At 42.8% G+C, this 27,183-nt stretch overlaps 2 protein-coding genes across 2 annotated transcripts in view; both read left to right on the top strand.

The window, feature by feature from the left end:
* The window catches only part of LOC133532227 (netrin receptor DCC), a 190,799-nt gene extending 173,536 nt beyond the window's left edge, over nucleotides 1-17,263 (top strand). The window contains exons 6-27 of the mRNA XM_061870803.1: nucleotides 218-315; nucleotides 745-835; nucleotides 2,039-2,180; nucleotides 2,632-2,795; nucleotides 2,959-3,080; nucleotides 3,802-3,985; nucleotides 4,643-4,753; nucleotides 4,859-4,982; nucleotides 5,364-5,516; nucleotides 5,782-5,991; nucleotides 6,750-6,923; nucleotides 7,335-7,455; nucleotides 8,006-8,164; nucleotides 8,669-8,856; nucleotides 9,007-9,072; nucleotides 9,955-10,105; nucleotides 10,500-10,661; nucleotides 13,287-13,478; nucleotides 14,081-14,225; nucleotides 14,707-14,816; nucleotides 16,041-16,181; nucleotides 16,991-17,263. Coding sequence (XP_061726787.1) covers nucleotides 218-315; nucleotides 745-835; nucleotides 2,039-2,180; nucleotides 2,632-2,795; nucleotides 2,959-3,080; nucleotides 3,802-3,985; nucleotides 4,643-4,753; nucleotides 4,859-4,982; nucleotides 5,364-5,516; nucleotides 5,782-5,991; nucleotides 6,750-6,923; nucleotides 7,335-7,455; nucleotides 8,006-8,164; nucleotides 8,669-8,856; nucleotides 9,007-9,072; nucleotides 9,955-10,105; nucleotides 10,500-10,661; nucleotides 13,287-13,478; nucleotides 14,081-14,225; nucleotides 14,707-14,816; nucleotides 16,041-16,181; nucleotides 16,991-17,130 — 3,148 coding nt within the window. The 3' untranslated portion in view covers nucleotides 17,131-17,263. The remainder of the gene's footprint in view (nucleotides 1-217; nucleotides 316-744; nucleotides 836-2,038; nucleotides 2,181-2,631; nucleotides 2,796-2,958; nucleotides 3,081-3,801; nucleotides 3,986-4,642; nucleotides 4,754-4,858; nucleotides 4,983-5,363; nucleotides 5,517-5,781; nucleotides 5,992-6,749; nucleotides 6,924-7,334; nucleotides 7,456-8,005; nucleotides 8,165-8,668; nucleotides 8,857-9,006; nucleotides 9,073-9,954; nucleotides 10,106-10,499; nucleotides 10,662-13,286; nucleotides 13,479-14,080; nucleotides 14,226-14,706; nucleotides 14,817-16,040; nucleotides 16,182-16,990) is intronic.
* A 63-nt stretch (nucleotides 17,264-17,326) lies between these two features.
* LOC133532228 (transcription factor Maf-like) lies at nucleotides 17,327-27,086 on the top strand. Its single transcript, XM_061870804.1, has 6 exons — nucleotides 17,327-17,440; nucleotides 18,174-18,327; nucleotides 19,001-19,118; nucleotides 19,415-19,620; nucleotides 20,155-20,232; nucleotides 20,722-27,086. Exons 1-6 carry the CDS (start codon nucleotides 17,339-17,341, stop codon nucleotides 20,862-20,864), a joined length of 801 nt encoding a protein of 266 aa, XP_061726788.1. The 5' UTR covers nucleotides 17,327-17,338; the 3' UTR covers nucleotides 20,865-27,086.
* The last annotated feature ends 97 nt before the right edge of the window (nucleotides 27,087-27,183 follow it).

Raw genomic sequence — 27,183 nt, 5'->3', positions numbered from 1 at the left:
GATCCCAGCAGAGAGAATTAGCTCTATCTATCACCGCTTAAGCATTGTCAACTTTGAAGAACCCTGAATATTTGCTTCTTGAAAACTTTATAGCATAGAGGATACATGTCCACATCAGGCACGTTCTAAGTTAAAACAAAACAAGTAATATTAGTGTAGTATTCGATGTAAATTTTATATTCTCAGTATTTGGATTAAATTGTATTTATCGTTCCAGGACGGGCGAAGAGATCGAGCTGCGCGTGAGCACGGAGTCGCCAGACGAGGAGCCACCTCGATTTGTCGCGACCCCACAACCCATCACCGTCATCGAAGGTCAGTAGAATAACACAAAAAAGTTATTATTTAAACTTTTAAGATGAAAAGTTTTTCTAGAATATATTTAAACAACGCTCATATATACACATAGCTTAGCTGATACATTAAACTGAGGAATTATTTAATTAAGTATCGGAGGTAGAAGTTTCATTGCAAGTTTACGAGTAATGCAATTTATATATGTTAGTGGCGCAGTTGGTAGGATGCCAACCAAATTTCAAAAGCAAATCAACAATCAACTATTCCACTTGTTAGCTTTGTAATCACCTGTTTCTGGTTTATTTTAGTTTATATGAGATTAGTAAAAATACTGTCATGTAAGAGAATAATAAAGAGAAGTCCCATTGTAGCAATTAGAAAACTTAGATTCACATCGTCTATCGTTTATTCGTTTTATCACTCATTGTAGTCTGTGTACGTTTTTAGGAGCGTCGGTGACGTTCGACTGCGCGGCGGTGGGCAACCCTAAACCAGAGATCACGTGGCTCAACAATGTAGGAGTCGCTATCGACCTCAAGTAAGTTACTCTTCAAATTTACAGCAATATTTGTAACGTTTTCAGGCAATAAAGTTCTAATTGCGTTATTATATCAGTAATACGTTATTTATAGCTGACTATACATTTTTTAGGGTTCCGTAGTCAACTAGGAACCCTTATAGTTTCGCCATGTCCGTCTGTCTATCTGTCTGTCTGTCTGTCTGTCTGTCCGAGGGTTTGCTCCGTGGTCGTTAGTGCTAGGAAGCTGAAATTTGGCATGGATATATAAATCAATAAAGCCGACAAAGTGGTACAATAAAATCTAAAAAATTTTTTTCTTTTTATGGTACCTACACGTAAAGTGGGGGTCAACTTTTTTTTTGCTTCAACCCTACAGTGTGGGGTATCGTTGGAACGGTCTTTCAAAACTAATAGGGGTCTTCAACAAACATTTTTGATAAAGTGAATATTTTCGGAGATAATCGCTCCGTAAGAAAAAAAAATTGACCCCCCCCTCTAACTTTTGAATCATAGGTCCAAAAAATATGAAAAAAATCGTGGAAGTAGAGCTTAAGAAAGACATTAAATGAAAACTATAGCGGATATGATCAGTTTAGCTGTTTTTGAGTTATCGCAAAAAGTTTCCCCTGCATAGTAAAAAGCCGTACACCCACAGTTTATCCCTTGGTTAACAATCTACCATACTTTAAGCTCCAGTTTAGCTTATTGTGACGGAAGAGTAACTACGGAACCCTACTCTGAGCATGGCCCGACATGCTCTTGGCCGGTTTTTTATTTTTGCTTGGAACCGGCATAATTACCTAAATAGTTTTAGTTTCGCACAAAAGACCGATTCGACTCATTAATTCGACTCGTTCGATCGTTTATTTATTTCATTTAATGTGGTTATTTATTTTGTTGAGTGTATTTCATCATCATCATCATGTGAGTGTATTTATGAGTCATTTAAAGACATTTTTTTGTGCTATAATCACTTTGTCCGTACAGATGTCTACCGTCTCCAATTCTCCCTCAATTGCTCAAAGGTTAACTGGAAGAGATCCCGTAAAGGGATAAGTTCGCCTTTGTACTAATGATGAGTGTTTTATTTACTGTTTTGTTTTCATTTTTGTACAATAAAGAGTTTAATATAAATAAAGAGTTAAATTTACTATAATCTAATTTATGTTAGAAATGTATTTGATTATTTGTTGAACCATTAATTGTTGTACTGTTTACTAGTGACCTGGATTCGCGGTTCTACCTGGTGGGATCCGGGTCTCTGCGGGTGCAGGCCGCTAGAGGCCTTGACGCCGGTAGTTACACATGTCGAGCACATTCGCGGCTGGACTCTGCTGATAGCGCTACTACCTTAACAGTATTGGTGAGTCAAATTATTTGTTTACTAGTGACATTCATGCTTCTACCTAGTCAATTCCGGGCTCTAGGGGGCAGGCTGCTTGATGTTTGGATGCGGGGAGTTACAACTGTCGAGCACCTTCATGCCTGGACTTTGCTGATAGGCCTATCACGTTAACAGTGCTGGTGAGTGAATTTTATTGGGAATAGGTATATTTAATTCGGAGCTTGCTACCGTCAAGTGTGATAAGGGAGGAGAGGCGGGATATTTTAGCCAGTTTTTTTACTATGAACTAATGAATATGACATGAATAATCACGGTCTTAAGTTCTCAGTGGTTTTAGTAATCTGTTTCGATTTAGATTTTTAGTTCCGAATGTTTGAGTCCCGTGTTATTGTCATTGGAGCTTGGGGGCTTGCGACTCGTAGACTAAAAAAACAGTGTTTTATCCTACTGCGTCGTTGTGTTATTTCAGACGGCACCTCGCGTGTCGCTGCCCGGCGGCGCGGTGGTGGTGGCGCGCACGCGCGGCGACGTCACGCTGCGCTGCGACGTGCGCGGCCGCGGGGCCGCCGTGGCGTGGCTCAAGGACGGCGAGCCTCTAACGCCTAATCAGCATGACATCGCGCTCGTGGATGGGTTAGTACTCAAACCTAATCGTAATTCGTGAAAATTTCGCTAACTCAACCTTTATTCCTATCTGAGTCACATTTTGTTCAGACTGGATCAGAATTAGAAATGGTTTCCTGTAAAGATAAAACAAAATACATTTCAGTAAACTTTTATTGAACTGATATTGTAGGTCATCTTTACGCATCCAAGGCGTGCTCCGCGTGGACGCGGGCATGTTCCAGTGCGCGGCCAGCAGCGCGGCCGGCAGCGCCGCGGCCGCGCTGCGGCTCGTCGTGCTGCCGCCGGACGACGGTAAACTGATATGCTGCTCGAGTGTACGCGTTACGATTCCACCTCGAAACGCACGCTCCAAGCGTGCACGCTCAACACTGACGCCGGCACCATTCAATGGTTAAAACAAATGTACGGCGGGCGGCGTTGGCGTCGAGCGTGGGCACTCGGAGCTCTCGGGTTACTAGAGCGAAATAGGATTGACCGGCGTTGAAAAAGCGAGTAACCTTTATTATCTGAGTCACTAACGAGCGTGTAGATATAACATCGTGCGTGCCGCTGGTAGACTATGTACTTTTGCAGACCTATCAAAAATATCGTACTAAAAATAAAACCGTGAGACTTCGTCTCAGAGGTTTATTGAAAAGAATCACCGTTTCGACCATTGTCTTGTTAAAAAAAAAGTTTACTTATTGCGACAGACGCGCACTCGTTTTACAATTTAACAAAATTTTCATTCATATTCATAGGTTATGTGTTGCTAGTCTTGAAAGCAAAATTTTTATTCATATTCATAGGTTATGTGTTGCTAGTCTTGAAAGTATAATGTTACTTAGCAACACATGTCCAAAATCCATTTTATTTCCCGACTCCACTTTTTATTGATTTACACCTTTTGTCAAGCGTTAACATTATTTTTTAATTCAATTTTATCTTTTTGCTTTGCAATTATTTATAGTTTTAACTTTTACGTTTTATTTATTAATTTTTTTTTTTTTTTTTGTCCCCCCCCCCCCCCCAGAGCTGGGTTCCCTCCCCTCCCCTCCCGACGTGTTCAACGCGCTGGTCCCCTCCGAGCCCGACTTCCTGGGCGAGACGGCGCCCGCGTTCACGCTCCCACCCGACTACTATGATTACACGCTCACCGAAGGACTGGAGCTCGGCCGGGAGAATGGGACCATCGTGTCGCCGCCGAGAGAGTTCAGGTTAGTATTTTAGTCTATTATAAATACATGAATATATACATTGTGTAAAGTCTACGTTGAGTTTGACAACTGAAAAAGATGGCGACATGGGATTGACAACCGTAATGTACGCAGCCGTACAGCGAGATCTTACTATCAAATTCAAAGCACTACTTTTTCTTGGACTTAACATTGTACCAAATCAAATTGTTTGAAATAATACCAGATAAATATTACGGATCCCTTTGTTTGACATAATTATTGAAAGTCATAATGTAATGATAGTCATATTATCATTAGTCATAACTCTGAAACCGTTAACTTTTCAGGAATTTCCTTAGATTATCCTATAGATAGGTTAGGTTAGGTAAGGTTTGTTTTATGGCAATCCTGAAAAGTTACGCGTTTCTGAGAAAAACCAAATTATGACTAACGAAAATGCGGACAAACAATACATTATGACTTAAAACTTTATGGGAAACAATAGAGACCCTAAATATTATTCTACTAGAAATACAAAAAAGTTTAAAATGTCTCGCAATTTTTTAAGTATTATTAAAATTCCGCCTGCAGATTGTTTAAATTCAAGTATAAAAGATAACGGCGAAGTCTAGTCGCCGGTTCACACACTGAATGCCTCTGACACTTTCTTTGATGTTTAACTGAGTTACTGTTCAGGGCGGTAATCGTGAAGCATCGCTTCGTGACGCTCAGCTGGTTGGAGCCGGCGAGGAAGATGGAAGAAGTTGTGGGGTTTGTGGTGGTGTATCGGGTCAAAGGGAGCGAAAGGTAAGTCCTTTTGTAATTCAAAAGTCGTTTAAAGTTGTTAAATTTTATTATTTATCTTATATAGTTATCTTAATGCTATATTGTGTATTGTAACATGTGTAACAGGGAGCGCGTCTCACGCGGCAGCGCGACGCGGTTCGAGATGAACGTGGCAACTCTGCAACCGAACACAACCTACTTGTTCAGCGCACGCGCACTCACGCTCAGCGCCATCTCGCCGCCTACTGAGGTATGCGAGATATTTCTTATGTAAAAGTTGTGAGTTCAGTTTCAGCCACTACATAATAGATAGATAGATTTATTTATTTCATAATACAGATTACATTATAAATTGCAGTTGGATTTTGAAGTGAGATAAACGTAATATTTCATAGAATTTTTACGTTTCTACTAGAACTTATAAGTCCCCACTAGTCATTTCGGCTTGGACGGAGTGCAAAAAGTTTACCTACAAATTATCGTAATTATACAATTATTATATGGTAACGCGTAATTAACTTTATTTTTATAAGCAAAGAGCTGCAGAGCCGTTTATCACAAATACGAAGCCACAGTTATATAATTTGTCGTTTTATCCACATTAACATAACATAAACATTTTATCCGACAGACAATCGAAGCGCACACGGCCCCAGAAGAGCTAAGCTTCGGGCCCCCCACCAACGTGAAAGTGGAAGCCGCCGGTCCTCACAGCCTCCGCGTCAAGTGGTCACCGCCAGCTCAAGAACCTCCACCACCGCACTACACCGTCCATTATACCGAGGTACGTAAGAGCTGAGCTTCGGTCACTTTGCGTCTTCGATTTACGAACAAAATGCGACCATTTCCGAGCATGTTTGAGAAACAGTATGTAATTAGGTTTAAACTTCAATAGTTTGACATGTTAGTTTTAAGGGGTGGTTTTATAAAAAACAAAGTGAAAAGCAAGTTGTACCTTTGCTATAAGTAAATATACAGTTACGGTTGTATATGTACTAGGTGCAGCAGGTCTCGTGGACCTATGTAATTCGACAATGTCACGACTGCAGGTGGAGACAGGGCGCGAGCAAGTGGTGACGGCCGCCGCGGACGCGGGCGGGGGCGCGGCGACGCTGGGCGGGCTGCGCGCCGCCGCCGCCTACTCCGTGGCCGTGGCCGGCGCGGGTGGCGCGCCCGCCGAGCCGCTGCTGGCGCGGACGCTGGCGCTGGCGCCGCTGGCGCCGCCGGCCAATGTCAGCGCTGAGCCGGCTTCGCCCACTGTAAGTACTGCTAAACACAAGCTTTAAGTCTTTTTGTCTCTTCTATTTGACTTATTTTATGCCGCACCATGCTGTAGTATCTGGTGAAAGTGTTTCAGTTACTTTAGCGTGGTACATGATGCTGCCTGATTCAACATAAAACTGTCGAGAGTTTGTCATATTATATTATAATTTTATTTATATATTTAAACTTTATTACAGAAATAAAGAAAATGTACAAATGGCGAATTTAATTGTAAAAGGCATTCTCTACCAATCAAACATATATTAACTTTTAATTCATTTACATTCTTTTATTTATTTACTTTATTTTATATTCACAGGAACGTTTTACACCAATTACACTTGCAGCTATGTCAATAATACATTTAACAGTTTAATTACTACATACCTCGTCATACAACTGTCTTACGATCATTCGCTTCATTATCACAGTAGTCGAGGCACGTAGATGTTAGCCTAAGCAAATGCTTAGTGAAGATATCCACTTGTGGATTTGTGCGTAGGAGTCCTTTCAGCAAGTGAATCATGTCGCACAGCGGCGAGTGACGCCGCGCAGCCGTCGCACGCGGTTCCGTTCCATCCCAAAGTTGCAGATATACTCGCCTTTGAGAGTTGTTAGGTGATACGACTAGGCAGCTGGATAACATTGTGCATTTCCGTGCTCGCAATCTCCACGCACCTCCAACTCCATGGAGTTAAATCCTTCATGAAATAGTAAAGTGAGTGAAATAAGATAAAATACATAATTGTTACAGTCGATCCTGGTCCGCTGGGAAGCCCCGGCGGCGCGCACGCAGCGCGGCGCGCTGACCGGCTACAAGGTGCGCTTCCGGGCCGCCGGCGCGCGCCGCAAGGCCGACTCGCTCACCACCCCCGCTGACGCGCGCCGGGCGGAGCTGAGAGACCTCGACCCTCATACTACATACCAGGTTATTTACAGATATTTCAAACTTAAGCTAAATGCTTTGATTTTAGAAACAAAACTATTCTCTCCGAGCATGATTTATTTTCTTTTTCTACTCCTCCTGCATGAAATCAAATGTCCGACTGGTGACGATCACCGATTAGCGATAACGACGGGCAAATTATGTATTCGTGACGCGTGCTTTCATGTCAGTAGTTCTATTCATAGTTTGTTCTCGAGTTTAATGATAATGACATATTAAGGAAAGAGTTACAATATGAATGCTTGGGAAAACGGTATATGTATTGCTGACATCACATGGCGACCCTGCCAGACTCTACTTATTATAGAATAACCGATTTATGTGGCAAACGGTTGTATTTCTCGGTTAACAATATTACATGTAAACTATATTATGATGTAACGCTTTCTGCAGATCCGCGTATGCGCCATCAACGCGAACGGATCGGGGCCTTTTAGCGAGTGGCTGACAGCGGCCACGCAGGCGCGCGCGCAGGACGAGTCGAAAGTACCGCCGCAGCCACCTCCACTCAGCAGTAAGTATATACACGGAAGGTACCCAATGCTTAATTATGGACATATTTAGTAACACATAGTGCAACACGTAATTCGTCTTTCGCCCTCCTTTACGTCCTCCGTTACGTTAACATGTTAAATCAAAAATCGGTCAATCTCTTCCTCGTCTTAGCATTTTTCTGGTTGCAACCGTGCAAGCCCCTACCTTAACTAAATCGACTGCCGTCTCATCTTACAACCTAGAGAGGAATAAGCATTATTGGCATAACTTTTCCGCTTTTCAATTCAAGAAAATATCGTAAAGACACCGGTGTCTTTATGATGTTTTCTTGAATTGAAAAGCGATTCATAAATATTAAATTATATTTCGTACATCGTGACGTACCGTATTCGTTTTATACTAAGTTATCAACGTTTTCCAAGCAATTGTAATTCTGTAATTAGGTAAATTAAACTATTTTTGTAATGTTATGTTAGTTTTGTCCACATCAGCCTTATTAAGCTAATGTAATTAATAACTATGTATATTTGTGTAAAATTGTCTTATAATATGTTTTATTTGTTTTACAGCTCGCGCCGGTCGCGACTGGATCTCAGTGTGGTGGGAGGAAGGGTCGGAAGGGGGCTCCCTCATCCGCGGGTACCGGCTCGGCTGGGGGCTCGGCGTGCCCGACGTGCACGGGAAGGACCTGCCCGCTGCCACACATCATCATGTCATCAGAGGGCTGGGTAAGGAAGGCAAACCATCCATAAGCTGCGGTAACAACTTACAATCATATGAGCTGTATATTTTTTTAGCACCGTCGTAGTAAAAATAAATAATTGACTGTCTTATAATTTTGTTTTGAATATATTTAACTGATATACTATTGGCGCAGTCAGTAGGATGGGACACGAGAACAAACATATGCCCGAAAAGTGTGTTGTTGATAGCGAACCCGTCTCGGCTGCACTCTAAAGTTATCCAATAGCACGGGAATTATGTGCCGATTTCCACACGCTATTATGTCATCAGAGGACTAGACATATATTGAAGAACGTATAGATCCGAATAGATTCATACCGACAACTTTTATCGATATGTTTGCCGCTACATCTTATCACATCGCTAAGGGATTCTTTACAAAAAACTGGCTCTTGTTAGGTGTAGACTCAAAGGAGAATAACCAAACAAAAGTTCAGCTACTTCTTCAATACCATTTTCACAACTAATATAATTATTTTTTTGTACAGAATCGAACGCAGAATATGTGATATCTCTCCACGCATCGAACGCGCTAGGCGCGGGGCCGCCGGTGTACGCCACTGTGCGGACCAAGGCCGCGGCGGAGGGCGATGACCTCGACGAGGATGAGGAGGACGAGGAGGATGAGGAAGACGAGGAGGAACGACCTCCGTTAATACCACCCGTCGGACTTAAGGCAACTATTTTTCGTTGTTGTTTTTCATTTTGAACTAAAAAACTTTGAAAGCTTCGTTAAAATATGCGACTTAGGAGCCCTACCCGGTTTCCAGATCCCTGACGGAACACTTTCATTTTTAGTTTTTAATATGTCAATACTATTTTTCAGGTGATAATGCTGAGCGGCAGCACGGCCGTGGTGTACTGGACCGACCCCACGCTACCTAAAGGACAGGTCAGTACTTTACAAACGAATTTTTAAGTATTATTCCGATACAAAATTGGTCAAAGGTCGAGCGGTCTTTGTTAACTATTTATTTATTTAAATGCAGCATAATATTTTATTTATTTATTTATTTATTATTCGGAGAACCAACAGCTATCAATTGCACAATAGTTATATACAATGTGTTTGTGCAAGAATAGTGGAGCCGTTAACCACGTATAGTAGGTGAATTTGATACCGATGTTTTTTCTGATGGACGTTTAGGTAAACGCGCGTAAAGCAGTGATTTTGTCGATCTTATTGTACTGCTAAAAATAGTAATTTTGTATTACAAATATCCTCTACTTCAACTTTAATTAAACTACATTTTTGTTATTATAAATTTGAAGTAGTGTAAATGAAAGTTAAACGAAATCAATTTTCTCCAGAAATTACTTCAAAACAAGTGACAATTTCTCTGAAAATTGACTTAATTTCAACGTAATTTTGATACTTAAACAATCTACAACATTTGCTGAAACTGTTCTTATACATCATTTTGTATAATTTACTACCATAATTTTCTGATGATTTTATAAAAACTGTCCCTTCTCGTCACCTATTACCGGGGACGCTCGCTTGCGACCTCATTATTAAAAGGCAAGATGAAAAAAAAGTGTTAATAGAAACCAATACTTGTTATTTAGATATTACGTAACAAAAGGTGTACAATTTCAACGACTCTATCAATTTAAAAATTTTGTTATAAAATCGTTACCGGGCTCTTAAACGACAGTACAGGATATCAGCTAAAAGATGACGTCAAAATGATAACTCTAGTTAAAACATTCCACAAGTTACACGAGTCCAAACAAGACCTCTTAATTGACATTTAATATTGTGTATTGATAGACCGCAACGGACGGGCGGCGCTACGTGGTGCGCTACGCGGCGGCGGGCGCGGGGCAGCGCGCGCGCAGCTTCAACGCCACCGACCTCAACTGCATGCTCGACGACCTCAAGCCCTTCACGCTCTACGAGTTCGCTGTCAAACTCATTAAAGGTACGTATCCTGTTGATGCTCCATCAACCAAACTGTTAAACTATCCCATTTGCAAAACTACTTTTGGATGAGAATAGAAATAATGATTTCAAACATTTACACTTTACTCGCCATTAAATTCGTTAGATCTCGAACTGAGTATCCTGGTTCGAAGCACCAAAGTGTAAAGCTCCAAGAACCATTTATGTGTGCTTATTTTTGTGATTTTACATTTTTGTGTAGTATACCTAAACTGTACCTACCTATTTTCAACGACCGGAAACCTTTTTCATGAATTCGTTGTAAAATTGATTAACGGTCCATTGGACCATAATTGGGTCAAAATTGAACAGAGATTTGTAAGAGGTTGCTTGTTTTATGAACAAGGGAGTCAAACGATATTTGATACGCGCAGGTGGGCAAGAGTCGGCGTGGTCCATGCTGGTGTCGAACACGACGCTGGAGGCGGCGCCGGCCTCCGCCCCGCGCGAGCTGCGCGCCGCGCCCGCCGCGCCCGCCGCGCGCGCCGCCGACCTGGCGTGGGCGCCGCCCGCCAAGCCCAACGGGGTCATTACAGGTCACTCTCTAACTATTCATATTGTCCGGCGCCGCGCCCGCCGCGCCCGCCGCGCGCGCCGCCGACCTGGCGTGGGCGCCGCCCGCCAAGCCCAACGGGGTCATTACAGGTCACTCTCTAACTATTCATATTGTCCGGCGCCGCGCCCGCCGCGCCCGCCGCGCGCGCCGCCGACCTGGCGTGGGCGCCGCCCGCCAAGCCCAACGGGGTCATTACAGGTCACTCTCTAACTATTCATATTGTCCGGCGCCGCGCCCGCCGCGCCCGCCGCGCGCGCCGCCGACCTGGCGTGGGCGCCGCCCGCCAAGCCCAACGGGGTCATTACAGGTCACTCTCTAACTATTCATATTGTCCGGCGCCGCGCCCGCCGCGCCCGCCGCGCGCGCCGCCGACCTGGCGTGGGCGCCGCCCGCCAAGCCCAACGGGGTCATTACAGGTCACTCTCTAACTATTCATATTGTCCGGCGCCGCGCCCGCCGCGCCCGCCGCGCGCGCCGCCGACCTGGCGTGGGCGCCGCCCGCCAAGCCCAACGGGGTCATTACAGGTCACTCTCTAACTATTCATATTGTCCGGCGCCGCGCCCGCCGCGCCCGCCGCGCGCGCCGCCGACCTGGCGTGGGCGCCGCCCGCCAAGCCCAACGGGGTCATTACAGGTCACTCTCTAACTATTCATATTGTCCGGCGCCGCGCCCGCCGCGCCCGCCGCGCGCGCCGCCGACCTGGCGTGGGCGCCGCCCGCCAAGCCCAACGGGGTCATTACAGGTCACTCTCTAACTATTCATATTGTCCGGCGCCGCGCCCGCCGCGCCCGCCGCGCGCGCCGCCGACCTGGCGTGGGCGCCGCCCGCCAAGCCCAACGGGGTCATTACAGGTCACTCTCTAACTATTCATATTGTCCGGCGCCGCGCCCGCCGCGCCCGCCGCGCGCGCCGCCGACCTGGCGTGGGCGCCGCCCGCCAAGCCCAACGGGGTCATTACAGGTCACTCTCTAACTATTCATATTGTCCGGCGCCGCGCCCGCCGCGCCCGCCGCGCGCGCCGCCGACCTGGCGTGGGCGCCGCCCGCCAAGCCCAACGGGGTCATTACAGGTCACTCTCTAACTATTCATATTGTCCGGCGCCGCGCCCGCCGCGCCCGCCGCGCGCGCCGCCGACCTGGCGTGGGCGCCGCCCGCCAAGCCCAACGGGGTCATTACAGGTCACTCTCTAACTATTCATATTGTCCGGCGCCGCGCCCGCCGCGCCCGCCGCGCGCGCCGCCGACCTGGCGTGGGCGCCGCCCGCCAAGCCCAACGGGGTCATTACAGGTCACTCTCTAACTATTCATATTGTCCGGCGCCGCGCCCGCCGCGCCCGCCGCGCGCGCCGCCGACCTGGCGTGGGCGCCGCCCGCCAAGCCCAACGGGGTCATTACAGGTCACTCTCTAACTATTCATATTGTCCGGCGCCGCGCCCGCCGCGCCCGCCGCGCGCGCCGCCGACCTGGCGTGGGCGCCGCCCGCCAAGCCCAACGGGGTCATTACAGGTCACTCTCTAACTATTCATATTGTCCGGCGCCGCGCCCGCCGCGCCCGCCGCGCGCGCCGCCGACCTGGCGTGGGCGCCGCCCGCCAAGCCCAACGGGGTCATTACAGGTCACTCTCTAACTATTCATATTGTCCGGCGCCGCGCCCGCCGCGCCCGCCGCGCGCGCCGCCGACCTGGCGTGGGCGCCGCCCGCCAAGCCCAACGGGGTCATTACAGGTCACTCTCTAACTATTCATATTGTCCGGCGCCGCGCCCGCCGCGCGCGCCGCCGACCTGGCGTGGGCGCCGCCCGCCAAGCCCAACGGGGTCATTACAGGTCACTCTCTAACTATTCATATTGTCCGGCGCCGCGCCCGCCGCGCCCGCCGCGCGCGCCGCCGACCTGGCGTGGGCGCCGCCCGCCAAGCCCAACGGGGTCATTACAGGTCACTCTCTAACTATTTATATTGTCCGGCGCCGCGCCCGCCGCGCGCGCCGCCGACCTGGCGTGGGCGCCGCCCGCCAAGCCCAACGGGGTCATTACAGGTCACTCTCTAACTATTCATATTGTCCGGCGCCGCGCCCGCCGCGCCCGCCGCGCGCGCCGCCGACCTGGCGTGGGCGCCGCCCGCCAAGCCCAACGGGGTCATTACAGGTCACTCTCTAACTATTCATATTGTCCGGCGCCGCGCCCGCCGCGCCCGCCGCGCGCGCCGCCGACCTGGCGTGGGCGCCGCCCGCCAAGCCCAACGGGGTCATTACAGGTCACTCTCTAACTATTCATATTGTCCGGCGCCGCGCCCGCCGCGCGCGCCGCCGACCTGGCGTGGGCGCCGCCCGCCAAGCCCAACGGGGTCATTACAGGTCACTCTCTAACTATTCATATGGACGGACAGACAGCGAAAGTCTCAGTAATAGGGTCCCGTTTGACCCTTTGGGTACGGAACCCTAAAAAACAACAGTTGCATAATGTTGTATGAATATTCCTTGGAACATTACTTTTAGAATCCTATAGACAGGGGCGCCGGGTTATGAAGTTGATTTCGATCTCACTGGCAGTCATTTAATCGACAAATAAGAATGCTGGAGTAAAAATAATGAATTTCATGAAAATCCAGGCTACACGATAATGTACGCGCCGGCGGGCGCCGGCGCGGGCGAGTGGACGGTGCAGAAGGTGGAGGGCGAGCGCGTGCGCGCGCGCGTGGAGCGCCTGCGCGCGCGCACCACCTACTCCTTCAAGGTGCAGGCCAAGAACAGCAAGGGCGTGGGCCCCTTCTGTGCGCCTATTTCATATACCACTGGTATTGGTGAGTTGCATTTTTTTCGTCTGTCCGAATTTTTAATCTAGCTACACCTTTTCTTAATCGTAAATTTAACGAGTGCTGAATGAATTCAATTGTACCTGATAATTTTTTTTAAATTAACAGATAATAGAGATTTTTGAGATAAGCTTCATGAATTTAGTAGACTTCTTGAATGTTACTGTTATCAGTAACTGGGTATAAAAACTAAAAAAAAATGAAAGTTAACCTGCCAAAGCTTTGCTTGAGCGACAGCAATTTATTCTGAGGTTATATATGGTGTGGGTACCAGTAATGGACAAGGACCCAATGATGGACATGAGTTCTTATTTTAAAGAAACAAAGGTATTATTCGACAATTCATTATACAATTAGTGAAAGAGCGCTTGAGACCTACTTGCAGAATATTTTTTTGAATTTTGAATTTAAAACCGCTTTACCTTTATATGAAGGAAAAAGTATTCATCACTGGTATTGTGACCTCAACACCTCATTAAATTAAATGAATGTTTAATTTTTTTTCTGTATTAAAATTGGACACTCGCTTAATTACTTTATACTTCCGAAAAAAAAAAATATTTGACCAATATTAATTTATATTATGACAGACACGGGCGGCGGTGGCCTGGCGGGTGCCACGTCGGCGTGGCTGTGGGCGTCAGCAGGCGGCGCGTGCGCCGTTTTAGCGCTCGCTGCCGCCTTAGCGTTGTCGCTATGTTGTCGGAAGGCACCGCCTCTGTCCCCGCATACCAGGTAATTTCTTTCTTTTTCAAACGTAAAATTAAAGATTATACTTCATCCTGCAGTCTAAAGGATCTTTCAATATACATTTTACCGAATAAATTGGACGTTTTACTGACTACTAACGAATCAAGTCTACTCTTTATGAGACGTCAAAATGATTTGTTAATTACTTAATAAAGATTTATTATTACTTACTCCTCCAATTGAGGGGGGATTTAAATCTTCTCGGGTCAGAGTTTAGGGTTAGAGCCGGTGTAGCTTTATTTGACGTGCATAAGCGCATTGTGATATGCCTGCTTGAATAATAAACTTAACATAATAATAAAAAATATGTAGTCACAATAAATCCACTCCCTTTTTTAGCCCGATAGCAACTTTGATCTTGTTTTTTTTTTTCGTGACATTGTTTCAATGATCAGTGATAAATTGATAATTTAATGTATCTATAACCCTGTTGAATGATATTGACTCGTACTCTCGTCGGTTGCAGCACATACCAGAAGTCGTCAGCATCAGCCGGCATCAAGCCCCCGGACCTGTGGATCCACCACGACCAGATGGAGCTCAAGCATCTGGACAAGAGCCTGCACAGCTCAGCTAGTAAGAGTACGCGTACATACTAACACTCTAGATATAAGTCCTACGACACATGTAATTTGTACATCTGGCGACCGCTTTGCAATAAAATGTCACACAAGGACCAATAACTTAACCTAAATGTCCTGTTAAGTAATTTTCAAGTGTCATATACTTGATATCAAGTATTTATTTATTTTATTTTTATTTATTAGGAGATCCAACAGCTGTGACATTAACATAGAAAAATATAGCTACTATCTTTGTCTTCAGCGTATTACTCTTAACATGTTCACTGCAGGAGGAGGTCGAAAGACTCCATGCAAAGGTTAATTACGAGACACTAACCTCCTTATTCGTAAACCTGTACTAAAGTTACGATGCCGCTGATCATCGTTTGTCCCTTTCCGACGTATTGGTATGATGGAAAGGGGCAAACGATGATCAGCGGCATCGTAACTTTAGTACACGTTTATGAATAAGGGGGTAAGTGACTGGAGCATTTTATCATTTCGATAGCAACTGTTGAGCTATTTTTAAGGGTGTCTGGCGTCAGGCGTCCTATCTGAATGACCTCGCGCGATCCAACTTGGATCGAGATCGATCTTGGAAGGAGGACGAGGCTCCTTCGTCGTTCTTCGCCTTTACAACTTGAATTTGCACAAGCAAGCTAATTATTGCATCGGATCTTTACACTCACTTTAAACTTAAATGAACAATGTCCAACTCAAAACTTAAAATCGTACGATCAATTCATAGAGAATACTTGCGCGCGCGTTGCGTAGAGCGATACAGGTTTCCCGTCCGACGGTCAAGCGGCGACCACCCCTCCCCTCGTCGCCCGAAGTTGAATAGTATCGATGTTTCAAAAACTATTAATATAATTGAAATGTTGAGTTTATATGGATTTTAACTCGAGAAAAGGGTTCACGAAAAATTTTTTTACTTGTGATACGATATGTTTTTTTGAAATATCAGTAGATCTAAATAAAGAACAATTACCAAGCTAAAATATTGTGTACATAACTTTATTGTATTTCGTCACTTCATTTTTCAGATATAATTTTATATTAACCATGTAGTTTCCCACAAACAGCGAAACCAGCGAATTCTCAAGTGAATTGCCCAGCAAAACTTTCTGTCCATTCAGGGTTAAGCACCTCAACAAAATGTCATAGAAAAGACGTGTAGCTTGAGTTAGTTTTGGTTCTGGTATACAAACACTCGTATGATTATAATTATTTTCAGTATCCGCCGGCAGCGTGGACGGGCCCTCCGCACTGGCGTCGTCCACGCTCACACTGACGCGCGCGCCGGCGGAGTACGAGCCGGCGCGCCACGCGCCGCCCGCCAGCCTCGACCGCAGACACTACGTGCCCACTTATGTCGGTCAGTACTCCTCGACTTCACGCCACCAGGGATGCACAAGGACCCAGGAAATCCAGTAATGGACAAGGACCCAGTAAATCCAGTAATGGACAAGGACCCAGTAAAGGACATTTAACATTTAAGAATAATTCTAGTGGAATTGGAGTTAGTTGGATTAGATTGTGTTTTGTTTGAAAATTGATTGAAACAAAACAAGTACCACCATGTTACAGTTAACAAATTTAAAATGTATTCAAGTTAATTATTATACTCGTAGTACAGGCAGGACGGTCGGCCTTAGGAGGTAAAAGAAAGTAAGGGTTATAGCTATCAAATTATATGTAATTCAGAATGAAGAGTCCATTCTTGGTATTTGCCATTACTGGTGATTTTTCTCAGCAGAAAAAAAGTTGCAGCCAACAACAGAGGCAATTAGGAATATTAAGAATATTAGGTATGCAATTGTATCCATTCGTCTGAATCGCCCAGAAAGCAAAAAAGTGTCCATATCACTTTGAAAATGACCAAATACCTCGTTTGAAAAGCAACTATTGTTATTCATTTTATGTTAAAATCAATCGAAATACACTAATGTTTGAGTGGATTATGGTACATTGATTACACAAGCTAATTATTCATACAGATTTACTTAATGAATTCCACTAAAACTGTTTCTAGTGTCAGTTATTTTTAGTTCTATAATATTTGTGGCAGATATTTTTAGTTTTTTAATTTTAGTGTCTGATGCTTTGAGTTGAGTAAAATGTATATTTTTAGTTTGCATGTTTGTGTTAATTTGGTTTATTTCGGTTTGGGCACCATTCGTGCAGACCGGCGGTCGCCATCTTGCGCGGGCTCGGACGACACGGCGCCGCTGCGCGCCTCGCCCGCCTGCAACGTCTGTGCTTATCGACGTGAGATTTTCTTTCATTTATTTTGTTCTTGTTTTATTAGTCGTTTTATTTTGTAAATGTAAAAATCATTTATTTAGATAACAGTTCAACGTCTTTAATTGGTATTAAAAGTGAAATTTTGTCGCTAACTGACTTTTTTTTCAAAGTTACAAATACCAATTGACGTTTAAAGAGGTCAGATGAAAATTTCGAGTAGTTGTCTTCAATGCGCTATTAGTAAATTCCAACCTATACATATATGTTGTTGGTGTGGCATGTGCAGCGATGACGGGCATGGGCGTGGGCGTGGGCGTGGGCGCGGGCTGCGCGGCCACGTGCGAGCGCCGCGCCGCGCGCGCGCCGCTCGGCCTGCCGCATCCCGAACAGGTGCGCTGCTAATATTCCTAACCTATACATACTTTATACTTTTTTGATAATTTTGTGCTCCTTCTGCTCAGAATCATGAGCACTTTCGAAGCTAATCAAAGAAAAATAGTGTTGGTTCTTCATGAACTTTCTAGTGCGATAAAAGATAGCAAGGAATGAAAAATGTAGGTATGCAAATTTCAGGACGTTGTTTGTGCCCCATTAGAATCGGAAGAGGTTGTAATTCTGAGTAGAAATAACATAAAAATTCACAAAAGTCAAGTCTAGTCTTCAGTAATAGTAATAGCTTTTCACCCTTTTAACTGTAAGTTAGATCCTAATAAAGATTTGTAACCCCATATGGTCCCTACGAGTTTAAACTCATGCCATTGGGACTCAAAAACACGCCGTAATAATATGCAATAAAATATATTACAACTTCTTTTGTTAACCTGGTTTCTTGTCTCACTGCTGGGCAAGTACCTCCCCTCGTTTTTTTTATTACAACTTTTAATTTTTTATAACAAGTGTCTAATTTGCCGTGTTCCTCAATATGCATGGGTTAAAACTTGGTATCTAAATTATAACCACTGCCTGAATTTGAAATGAACTCGCATTGACATCATTTATGAAAGACCACACTATGCAACATTATGATTTGAGCTGAACTGACGATGAGGATCAAAATAATAAATAATCAGATTATTCAAATCGTATACATGACTCGACTTACAATGACCTATCCCATCCTCAGCAGGAGTGTTTCCAGAGCACGCCGCTGCTGGCGGGCGTGGCGCCACTGTCGCCGCAGTCCTCGCTCGCGTCGCTACACGCGCACGGGCACCCCGGCCATGCGCACAACACGCTGCCACACACGCACTCGCTCGCGCACCCGCCGCCCGCGCCGTGTAAGTATGATCCACCGCTTGTTATTGTTGTGAAGGATGGTTCCAAAGCACGCCGCTGCCGGGCGTGACGCCACAGTCATCGCTCGCATCATTACAGGCGCACGGGCATCCTGCTCATGCGCTTAATACTCTGCCATATATGCACTCGCTCGCTCACTCGAGTCACTCGCCGCCTGCGCCTTGGAAGAATCGGACTCTACAATTGTTAGTGTGAAGCGTGACTGAAATACTACGTAGTAAAATAGCTTTGACCTTCGTTCCACACTGACGCTTCACGCTGGCAGCCTCGTCCGCCAATAACACAACACAACGGAGTAAAACATGTAAGTAAGTGTGGCAAAGACAACTTTAAGCCATGTTGTATAAGATGTAAACGTCCTTCTCACATGTTTTAAAAAGTTTTTGGCGGCCGAAAAACTTTTTGTAGCAGTCTTGAATCTGTAAAACGCCAGTGATTGTTTTATGAAAAATCGGTGAAACAGATGCGTTCGACCTCGGTATTGGAGCAATATTGCAGCACATGCGTCAGTGAATATATATCGTTGAGGTCAGGTTTCTACAGATATATTTAAGTCATCAAAACTCTAAAGTAAAAATGTACAGTCAATTCAGAAAAAATAAAGGCAAAATGTATTTAATAGCACAAATCAAACAGGGGTTTAATTCCCTACAGGCGGAGGCGGGCCGTGCCCGCTGGGCGGCGGCACGCCGGCCGGCGCCGACATCTACGCGTGCGCGGCGCGGGAGAGGGGGCATTACGTCGCTTATGAGCCTCTAGGGCACTACACACAGTGAGTACATATCTCGCCATCTATTGTTCTGAGGGATAAACACACAAGTGCATAGAGCGCCATCTATATTTCGCAACGAGAAGTTAGTGCACAAAGTAAGGCCATATAGTGACATCTGTTGTTCGGAACGGTAAACTCCCAGTAAGTGCATACAGCGCCATCTATTGTTATGAATTACTCTAGCTGTTAGATTTTAAAATGCGATATGTTCATTTGTTGTCAAAATCGCGTAAAATATTCATATTGTGAAAAAGTGTAAAAACTTGTTTATTTTATTAAATTACAATTTTGAACAGTCGCGACTCAATGAGTAGCGAGGCCGGTGGGCTGAGCGGCGCGGGCGCCAGTGGGGCCGGTGGCTCCCTGGGCGGCGCGGGCGGCTCCCTGGGCGGCGCGGGCGGCTCCCTGGGCGGCGCGGGCGGGAGCCTCCAGCGCCGCGCCTGCGCCGCGCCCCTGCACAGCTTCGCCGACTCGCCGCACTCCACGCCGAGCCATGGCCAAGGTAACTCATCATCATCTTCTTCTTGAGCTTCTTATCGCTCACACTCGACCATTATTCCGAAGCTCCTCGCTGAGCGGTAACAGGCAACGTGCCACTGACATGTCACAGCCTCGGGGCGGATACACAGTTCATTAAATTTATAATTTTTGGATTTTTTTTTGACTTGTAGTATAAGACGATATTTTTCCAAATTTCATAGTTTTAGATAAACGGTAAACTTATTTTGATTCCCTTGAGAGTGTTGAAACGTACGTTGTCTTATTGCCGTATCTTTCTTTTTTACATTCACTTAGAAGTTTGATCTTTTCACAGTTTAAAGGGGCTGTATATCTGAGTATATGGTTTTAATTTCAACTCGATACCTCCACGCGTTCCCAAGATAAAGGGTCTTGACAGACAGACATAAGGGCGGGCGGACTACAAAGTACAAGGATTCCTTTTTTGTGCCTTTTGTGGTACGCAACCCTAAAAAGAACCTTTCTAATTCTAAAACAAAATTATTTCTCTACCTTTGAAATGCTTTTCCCACCGCAGGAAGCGTGAGAGAGACGTCGCCATACAAGAAGAGCAACAGCTCGTCGCCCGGACACATCCCCAATAGGCTGCAGCTTGGTAAACACAACCTTAGTATATTAAATATATATTTGTATTAAGGACTGAAAAAATACCCACGAATGAATCAAATCTAATAAAAATAACCTTTACGAGAAATATAAAAAGAAAAATAAAATTACGTCGATTACCGCGACAGTTACTCATGAAAAAACTATTTTAATGGACTTATGTCGCATACCTATAAAAAATGTAAAATACGTGCCTGCTATTCGTCGTAAAACTTTGGAAACCTCGGGATGTATTTTAATCTGATAAAACATATAATCCATTCGATTCGGATAAGTTCGCCTTTGTACTACCCAATTATTTTCTATCTGATTAAATGAATATTTATTTCTCTCGGACAATTAAGTGTTTACTTACTTAAATTAGTTTTATTTTATAGAAATTAAACTAAAACTTGTCCTCCGCGGTACCGAAAATTAAAGCTATGATAGAATCCCCAATGAATCTCCACTAAACTAACTAAACTTTTATTCCATACAGGCGGCAGCGTAGCGCATTGCCCCGAAGAGCTGGAAGCGCTCACGCCGTCCCGCTCCACCGAGCGGCTGGCGAGGGAGATGCAGAACCTCGAGGGGCTCATGAAGGACCTGTCCGCCATCACGCAGCAGCAGTTCCACTGCTAGCGCGCAGCCACCCCTCCGACTGAAGGGGAGATACGTGTATAACGGACTAGATGTCAGTTGACGAAAAGGAAGTCGAAAACTAAAAATGTTTGTATGGTGGTGGTCGTATGTCTACGTGGCGGCGTGATAGGCGCGGAAAAAGACATTATATCAAAGGAAAGTTCCGGTTATTAAGGGCATATGATAGACACCTTTGGAGTTGCAAGCGTCTTTATAGGTACTATCGTAGCTTACCATCCGACTTCGCCAACGACGTGGTATTCCTCACATGCTGTGCCATTTAAAAATAATCTGGACCTTCTCGTTACTGGTGAAATACTCACTGACACCCGACGCATAAAAAACAAATAGAAAAGGTTATCTGTGCAACTAATGCGTCGCGTAATACTTGTAATGGGGCCCACTGATTACCAGTTCACCGAACGATATCGACCTGACAGTTATTCGCAAAAGCTGACAATCGCGAATAACTAACAGGCAGATATCGTCCAGCGAACTGGTAATCAATGGCCCCCTTAAGATCTCGAGAATTAAGAAATGACAGTTGTCCACTGGTAACCATACTCGACAAGTATTAATTTAAGTGATATGACGGACCTCGAGAGAGATACACTTCTTGGCAATGTTAAAACTATTAAAAAGCAAAGACTTAGACATTGCATAAACGTGAAAATACTTGAAATATATGCAGTATGTGCTTACCTAAAATACCTAACTTATAGCTAAGAAAATTTGAGTCAACCTACGATATGATGTTGATTGTATACATTTCGAGTTTAGTCAATAGATGGCGCTGGTTCATTGAAAGTCAGCGCCATCTATCGGCCAGATTATAAAACTTTTGGCATATGTGGCCTAGCCTAATCGTTGTACTTATGCCTTATATAGGTCCATGGTGATTTCTCGCACTATCTCAAGCCTAACTTCGTGCTCAATATCAAGGGAAGACTGTCGAATGCTACAATCTAGGGAATTATACTTGTAGACAATTTTATACCTTTTTACTCGGTTAGAGTCCCGTAGGTTTTTCACTATTAGATCATCGAGTTGAGGCCTAAATGTGAAAAATGGAATGTTTGATGAGTTTTTCATGAATTCATGTTTTATTCGATTTGGAAATGAAGCTTATATAATTTGAATCATTTGATATTGTTCACAACACAATTTCTTGCCGTTAAAATGAAATTATTACATTTATTTTGTCGACACATTATAACTAAGAACGAACTTAAGATCTCAAATAACACACTGTAGGTAGGTAGCAAACAAGTATTCTTGATTTACAAATAGACGACAGTATTTTTACTGCAACTGTTTCGCTCAGTACAGAACCGTAAATAATGTTTTAGTTCTGTCTGCTCAAAGAATTGCCTGTAACGTTAGCCTAAAATGTTGCTGGATATTACCTAGAGACTTACCAACTTATAGAGGTATTTTCACGTTACAAGGTAATGTCTAGTATATTTTGAGGCTGTAGGTATCTTTGTAACCTTGAACTTGAACTAGTGCTGTATTATACATTGTGATTATATGTACTGTATATAGATTAGGTTAGGTTTAGGTAAGCTTTCGTATATACAGAAACAAATCGTTATAAGCTGTAATTTATGTAAGGTCTTATTGTCATTTAGAACCAAGTGCGAAGAAGTAATCAAATTGTAGTGATTATAAATATGAGGTTTACTTTTTGCAGTATTTACCCACAAAATTTTAGAGTAAGTCAGTTTTTAAATGACAGTAATGCCTTAAGTAGTTCAGTGGGTCTTTGTACAGTCAACACAATGCACTGTTGCATGCAATTTTATGGAATTGACAGTAAATCCGGCGATATGGAATTTTTGAGCGTGTCATAATCGTAGTTGACTGTACCTGTATTCTTGGACTCCACTAAAGATCTCTTTTAGGTGTTTCTGAGCACATTGCTAACATATTATTGAACAAAACAATGTGCTTAAAATACCTGATCCATTGTATTATCACATTCTTTATTTATTTCTCAATACGGCTAGTTGTAGAAGGATTTCTTAACGATTGTATGATACTGTACTGATAAGTAGCTCGTGTATTATTACGAATTTATTTATTTACACTTTATAATATATAAGATTATCTCATTTTTATGTCTGTATTTGTAAACTAGTCAGTACAAGAACAACTACAGATGTGCAAGTTGCGGAAAGTTTCAAAAAACTGGAAATGTTCTCGGAAGTTTCAGAAAAAAAAACAGGAAACAAAGGAAATTTTGATTTTGGAAACGGGAAATTTACCTATACAAAAATATGAGAAATTTCCAAAAACTTTCCAACTGAACATTTCGAAATTGTTGAAACTTTCCGACGGCACGTTAATAAGATCAAGTCGAATTTCTGCTGTTCGAGTGACAATTAATCAGATTCAGGATCACTATTTGTGATAAACTATAACATATACAAGTATAATACTATAGGGAAATTTTAAACATAAATACATAAGTTGTTTACCACGAAATGGTCCCGCGTCAGCATAATACTAACCCAAAGGTCAGCGCTGGCACTTTTTATTGGTCACAAATGCAGCTGTACGCAAACACGGCCCTACATACAATACAACTGAACGCGACCGCTTCGCTGCGGCTGATGGGCGGCGCTCAGCGCCATCTAGTCTGCCCCTCAGATGATGACAATGCTATTAAAAACATTTTTTGTTGAGTATGTTACCGTCTTAACTTTTTGGTGATAATAACTTAAAAGTTTCTGACGATATAAAAACGTCAATATAGTATACACAAATCGTCAAAATAAATAACAGAAAAAAACGAAAAAAACGAAACCTAAAATCATGTAGATTGTGCGTTGTTACTTCGAACAGCAGATTTATATTGTTGATTGTAATTTTGTCTCTCTAACTATAATATAGTTGGAACGGAATGGATTACTGTCAGCAAGGAGTAGTGTGCTAGTAGCCACAGGGCAGCATATACATACTTGCCTTTCGAACACACGTCTAATTACAAGTGCTAGAAAAATGTTAAAAATTATCGACAAATTGCTTAAAATATTAGATTCAAAAAGATTAAAAGCGGCATTTCTTCGTCAGTAAATAGAGTTTAATTTCTGATTAATAATTTCGGACTCTCATAGTTTTTAATAAAAATTTCTGCTCCTCTGTGGCGCCTAGAATTGTACAAATTTTGATACGATTTATAAGATATCTGTAAATTTGCTGTTCGATACGTTTTCTAAGTATGTGGCTCGCGATTTGAACTTTTAACACCAATTGAATTTTTGTATTAGCACTCGTTTACATTTTGTACATATTTTATATTTATACGCGCGACAATATTCAACGTAGGGTATTTATGCTTATAAATTACCTGTAGAGGTATTGGGAACTTATAAGAAAAATGTAAGAAACGATCTTATAACGCGGCTCAGAGAGTCTTTTCAAAGATGTAATTCCGCTCAATAAACAATTAGGCGCTACGTAAAAATATATGTTCCAAACGAAGTTAGCTGATTAAAGTTTGAGAACCAAACGAGTAACGGGTGTACAAACTCTTCTACTTTGAATATTGTTGCGTTTTCGATATAAGACATTGGCAGTAAGTGTTGCACTTTTTGTGGCAAAAAATTTAACTTTGACATCGGCGCCCTCTCTATTTTTGCGCTACGTACTAAATCACATTAATGTTTATCAATATTTCCCCATAGAAATCTGATACCTTTACTTTGTGAATTTTGTGATGGGACGTGGCTGTGGATTAAAACGTATCAGTCCTCTTTTTAACCGTAGCTGGGTGCATTGGGGTAACTTCAAAAGAGAGGTAATTTTGATAATAGTAAATAAGCAACTACATATATTTCATATTTTTATATTTCCTTTATTGCAAACCATGTTGTTACACAAGATTAAAGTATCACACGGACCCTGACTGTGTGTAGCAAGTATATTAAAAATAATTCTTAAAACAAATGCAAAGAGGTGATAACAATGTTTCCATTATAGGTACTTATCCTCCAGGAACTCTGCAGCAGAATAGTAGGCCTTCTGAATTAATAGCGTTTTTAATTTTGTCGTAAATAAGCAAGATGCCCCGGTGAGTGTTGCAAAAATTTGAAGTGATTCTAGTTTTATAGATATTTACCACTTTCAAAATTGCTTACTAGTTTAAAATAAACTTTGCACAACTTTGAGACTGACAGAATAATAATGTGCAAATCATTTTGGCCACCTAACTCGCTTAGACAGTTATGCTGATGGCGATCCGGGTCTTGAAAATAAGATTTATTTGACAAACATAAATGTGATTTGTACCGTGCGTATTATCCCCTGTAAATATATCTTATCTATTTCTTAAATTTATTGTAATTACTTTCTTATTGTAATACTTTAGACAAGGAATTGCTATAGTTATTGAAAATATAGGGTCTTACCGGTGAAAGCGGCAACTAATCAACAAAGAGATGAACTTAAAATGTTTAGCAAAATTATATAAAAATGAAGAGACCTAAAATAAAATTGTCTTAAAATAATTTTGTTCCCATTCTTAACCTTTTATATATAAAAAAGGAGATAAATATGAAACTCTTACTGCGATAAAATGAACAGCAATCAAGCGAAATGAGAATACAAATATCATCTAAAAATACATAAGAAATCGTTTTCTAGGTTTTTGTGACGAAGGTTGTCGCTTTCCTTAATCCAACGAAACTTCCGCACTACTTCCAGAAGTCTTCACTAGAATGACTTGTTTCAAATATTTGGTTTTGGTGTCTGTATCTGTCACCGACGTTCCCAGAGGTTACTACAAAGCAGGTTCCGAACCCATGAGAGTCACCACAAACGGGAACAAAGAAGGTCTATCAATAATCGAATTTAAACTGTCGTGAGTCGTACTAACAAGCTAATTTAACCTACGGTTTAACTCACGTATTATAAGTCACAAGAGCTTAGGTCTCCGTTACGCGGCATAAACAGCCGGCCGCGTATATCGCGCGAGGGACTAAAAGTACGCAAGGCAAACCATAGGTCTGCGCCACCCTCCTGCTTATAGCAAATGCAGTAATCACATGAAAAAACTCATGCAATTATTTACCATTCTTGCAATTTTTTTTTGAAGATATACCGTTTTAGAGTCGGTAGACTGTCACAGACCAAAATCCATAACTCCATCTTAGTTCTTAAGAGAAACTATTAGACTGATTTTGTATGATTTATTGTGTTGAAATTGTATTTATTTTTTATGTATTTAACTTGATTTAACGGATTGTAATTGGACTTCAACGCAATAAATTCTTAACAAAAAAAGATTGTATCAATGTTAGTTGCAATTGTTAACAAGAGATGACGTGATCTTATAAGAATATATATATATATATTTATAAAAGTATTCCAGGATGGTAGATTCTTTTGGTGCCTTGTTTCATTCACTATTGATGCTTTGTACAAGGCCTTTATAAAACGATTCACCACCTAAATTTAAGGTTGGCTTTCGTTTACTTAACCCTTAAATGCATGAACTATTAATACTCAATTATACTAAAATAACCAAAGTGTCAACCAAATACACTTTAAATTAAGAATTGACATCGTCATAACAAAGTCTTTGTTTCAACTGTTTCAAGGGAACTTTGGTTGGAACTTGTCTTGTTTCAGTATCAATATTGACTTGACACTCCACGTACCTATCCAAGGGTTAATGTGTGCGCACTCCCGAACAGTCCACATGCGTTTCTTCCTACCAATAGATTACGTTCTTATATAAATACGCCATCTATCGATCAGAATGGCAACTAACAGGATAAAAGTAAAATAGCCTTGTAAGGCCCAAGGTCCTACCTATAGGACTTATTCAGTTCGATGAAATTTAAATCATATTCAATTAGGACAGAGTTGCATTTGTTTTGTTTCGTGCAATTTTCAAACAAAATAAAATCTACTGTATTCCGTGCACTGTAGGTTCAAATTCCAGTGGCAAATTTTGGATTTTTCATTTCTATGGTTGGGCCTTAAGAGGATAGATTGTAGGACAATTTCCTCTGTACATATTAATATTTTGTCTGTCTGTCAGTCCGTTACAATCCGTAGAGCGTTCGCTCCCACCTCGTTGAGACTGCTCCACATTTCGAATTAATTTAATTAATTAATGTATGTATTTAGTTGTAATTTCGCATTGGATTGTACATTTCTCTGCCACTGCGTGCGCTATACTCTGTACAACAATAAACTTGTATTATTTATTGATGGTCATCGCTTTTATTTCCCTTTATCCGAAGCTATGCTAACCCTGTCCTATGAAAATGCTGTGAAACACTCGTATGATCTTTTATTATGCCGCACA

This window comes from Cydia pomonella, chromosome 26 (assembly GCF_033807575.1).
Source record: "Cydia pomonella isolate Wapato2018A chromosome 26, ilCydPomo1, whole genome shotgun sequence".
Lineage (NCBI taxonomy): Eukaryota > Metazoa > Arthropoda > Insecta > Lepidoptera > Tortricidae > Cydia > Cydia pomonella.
This window is presented reverse-complemented; position numbering and strand designations above follow the sequence as displayed.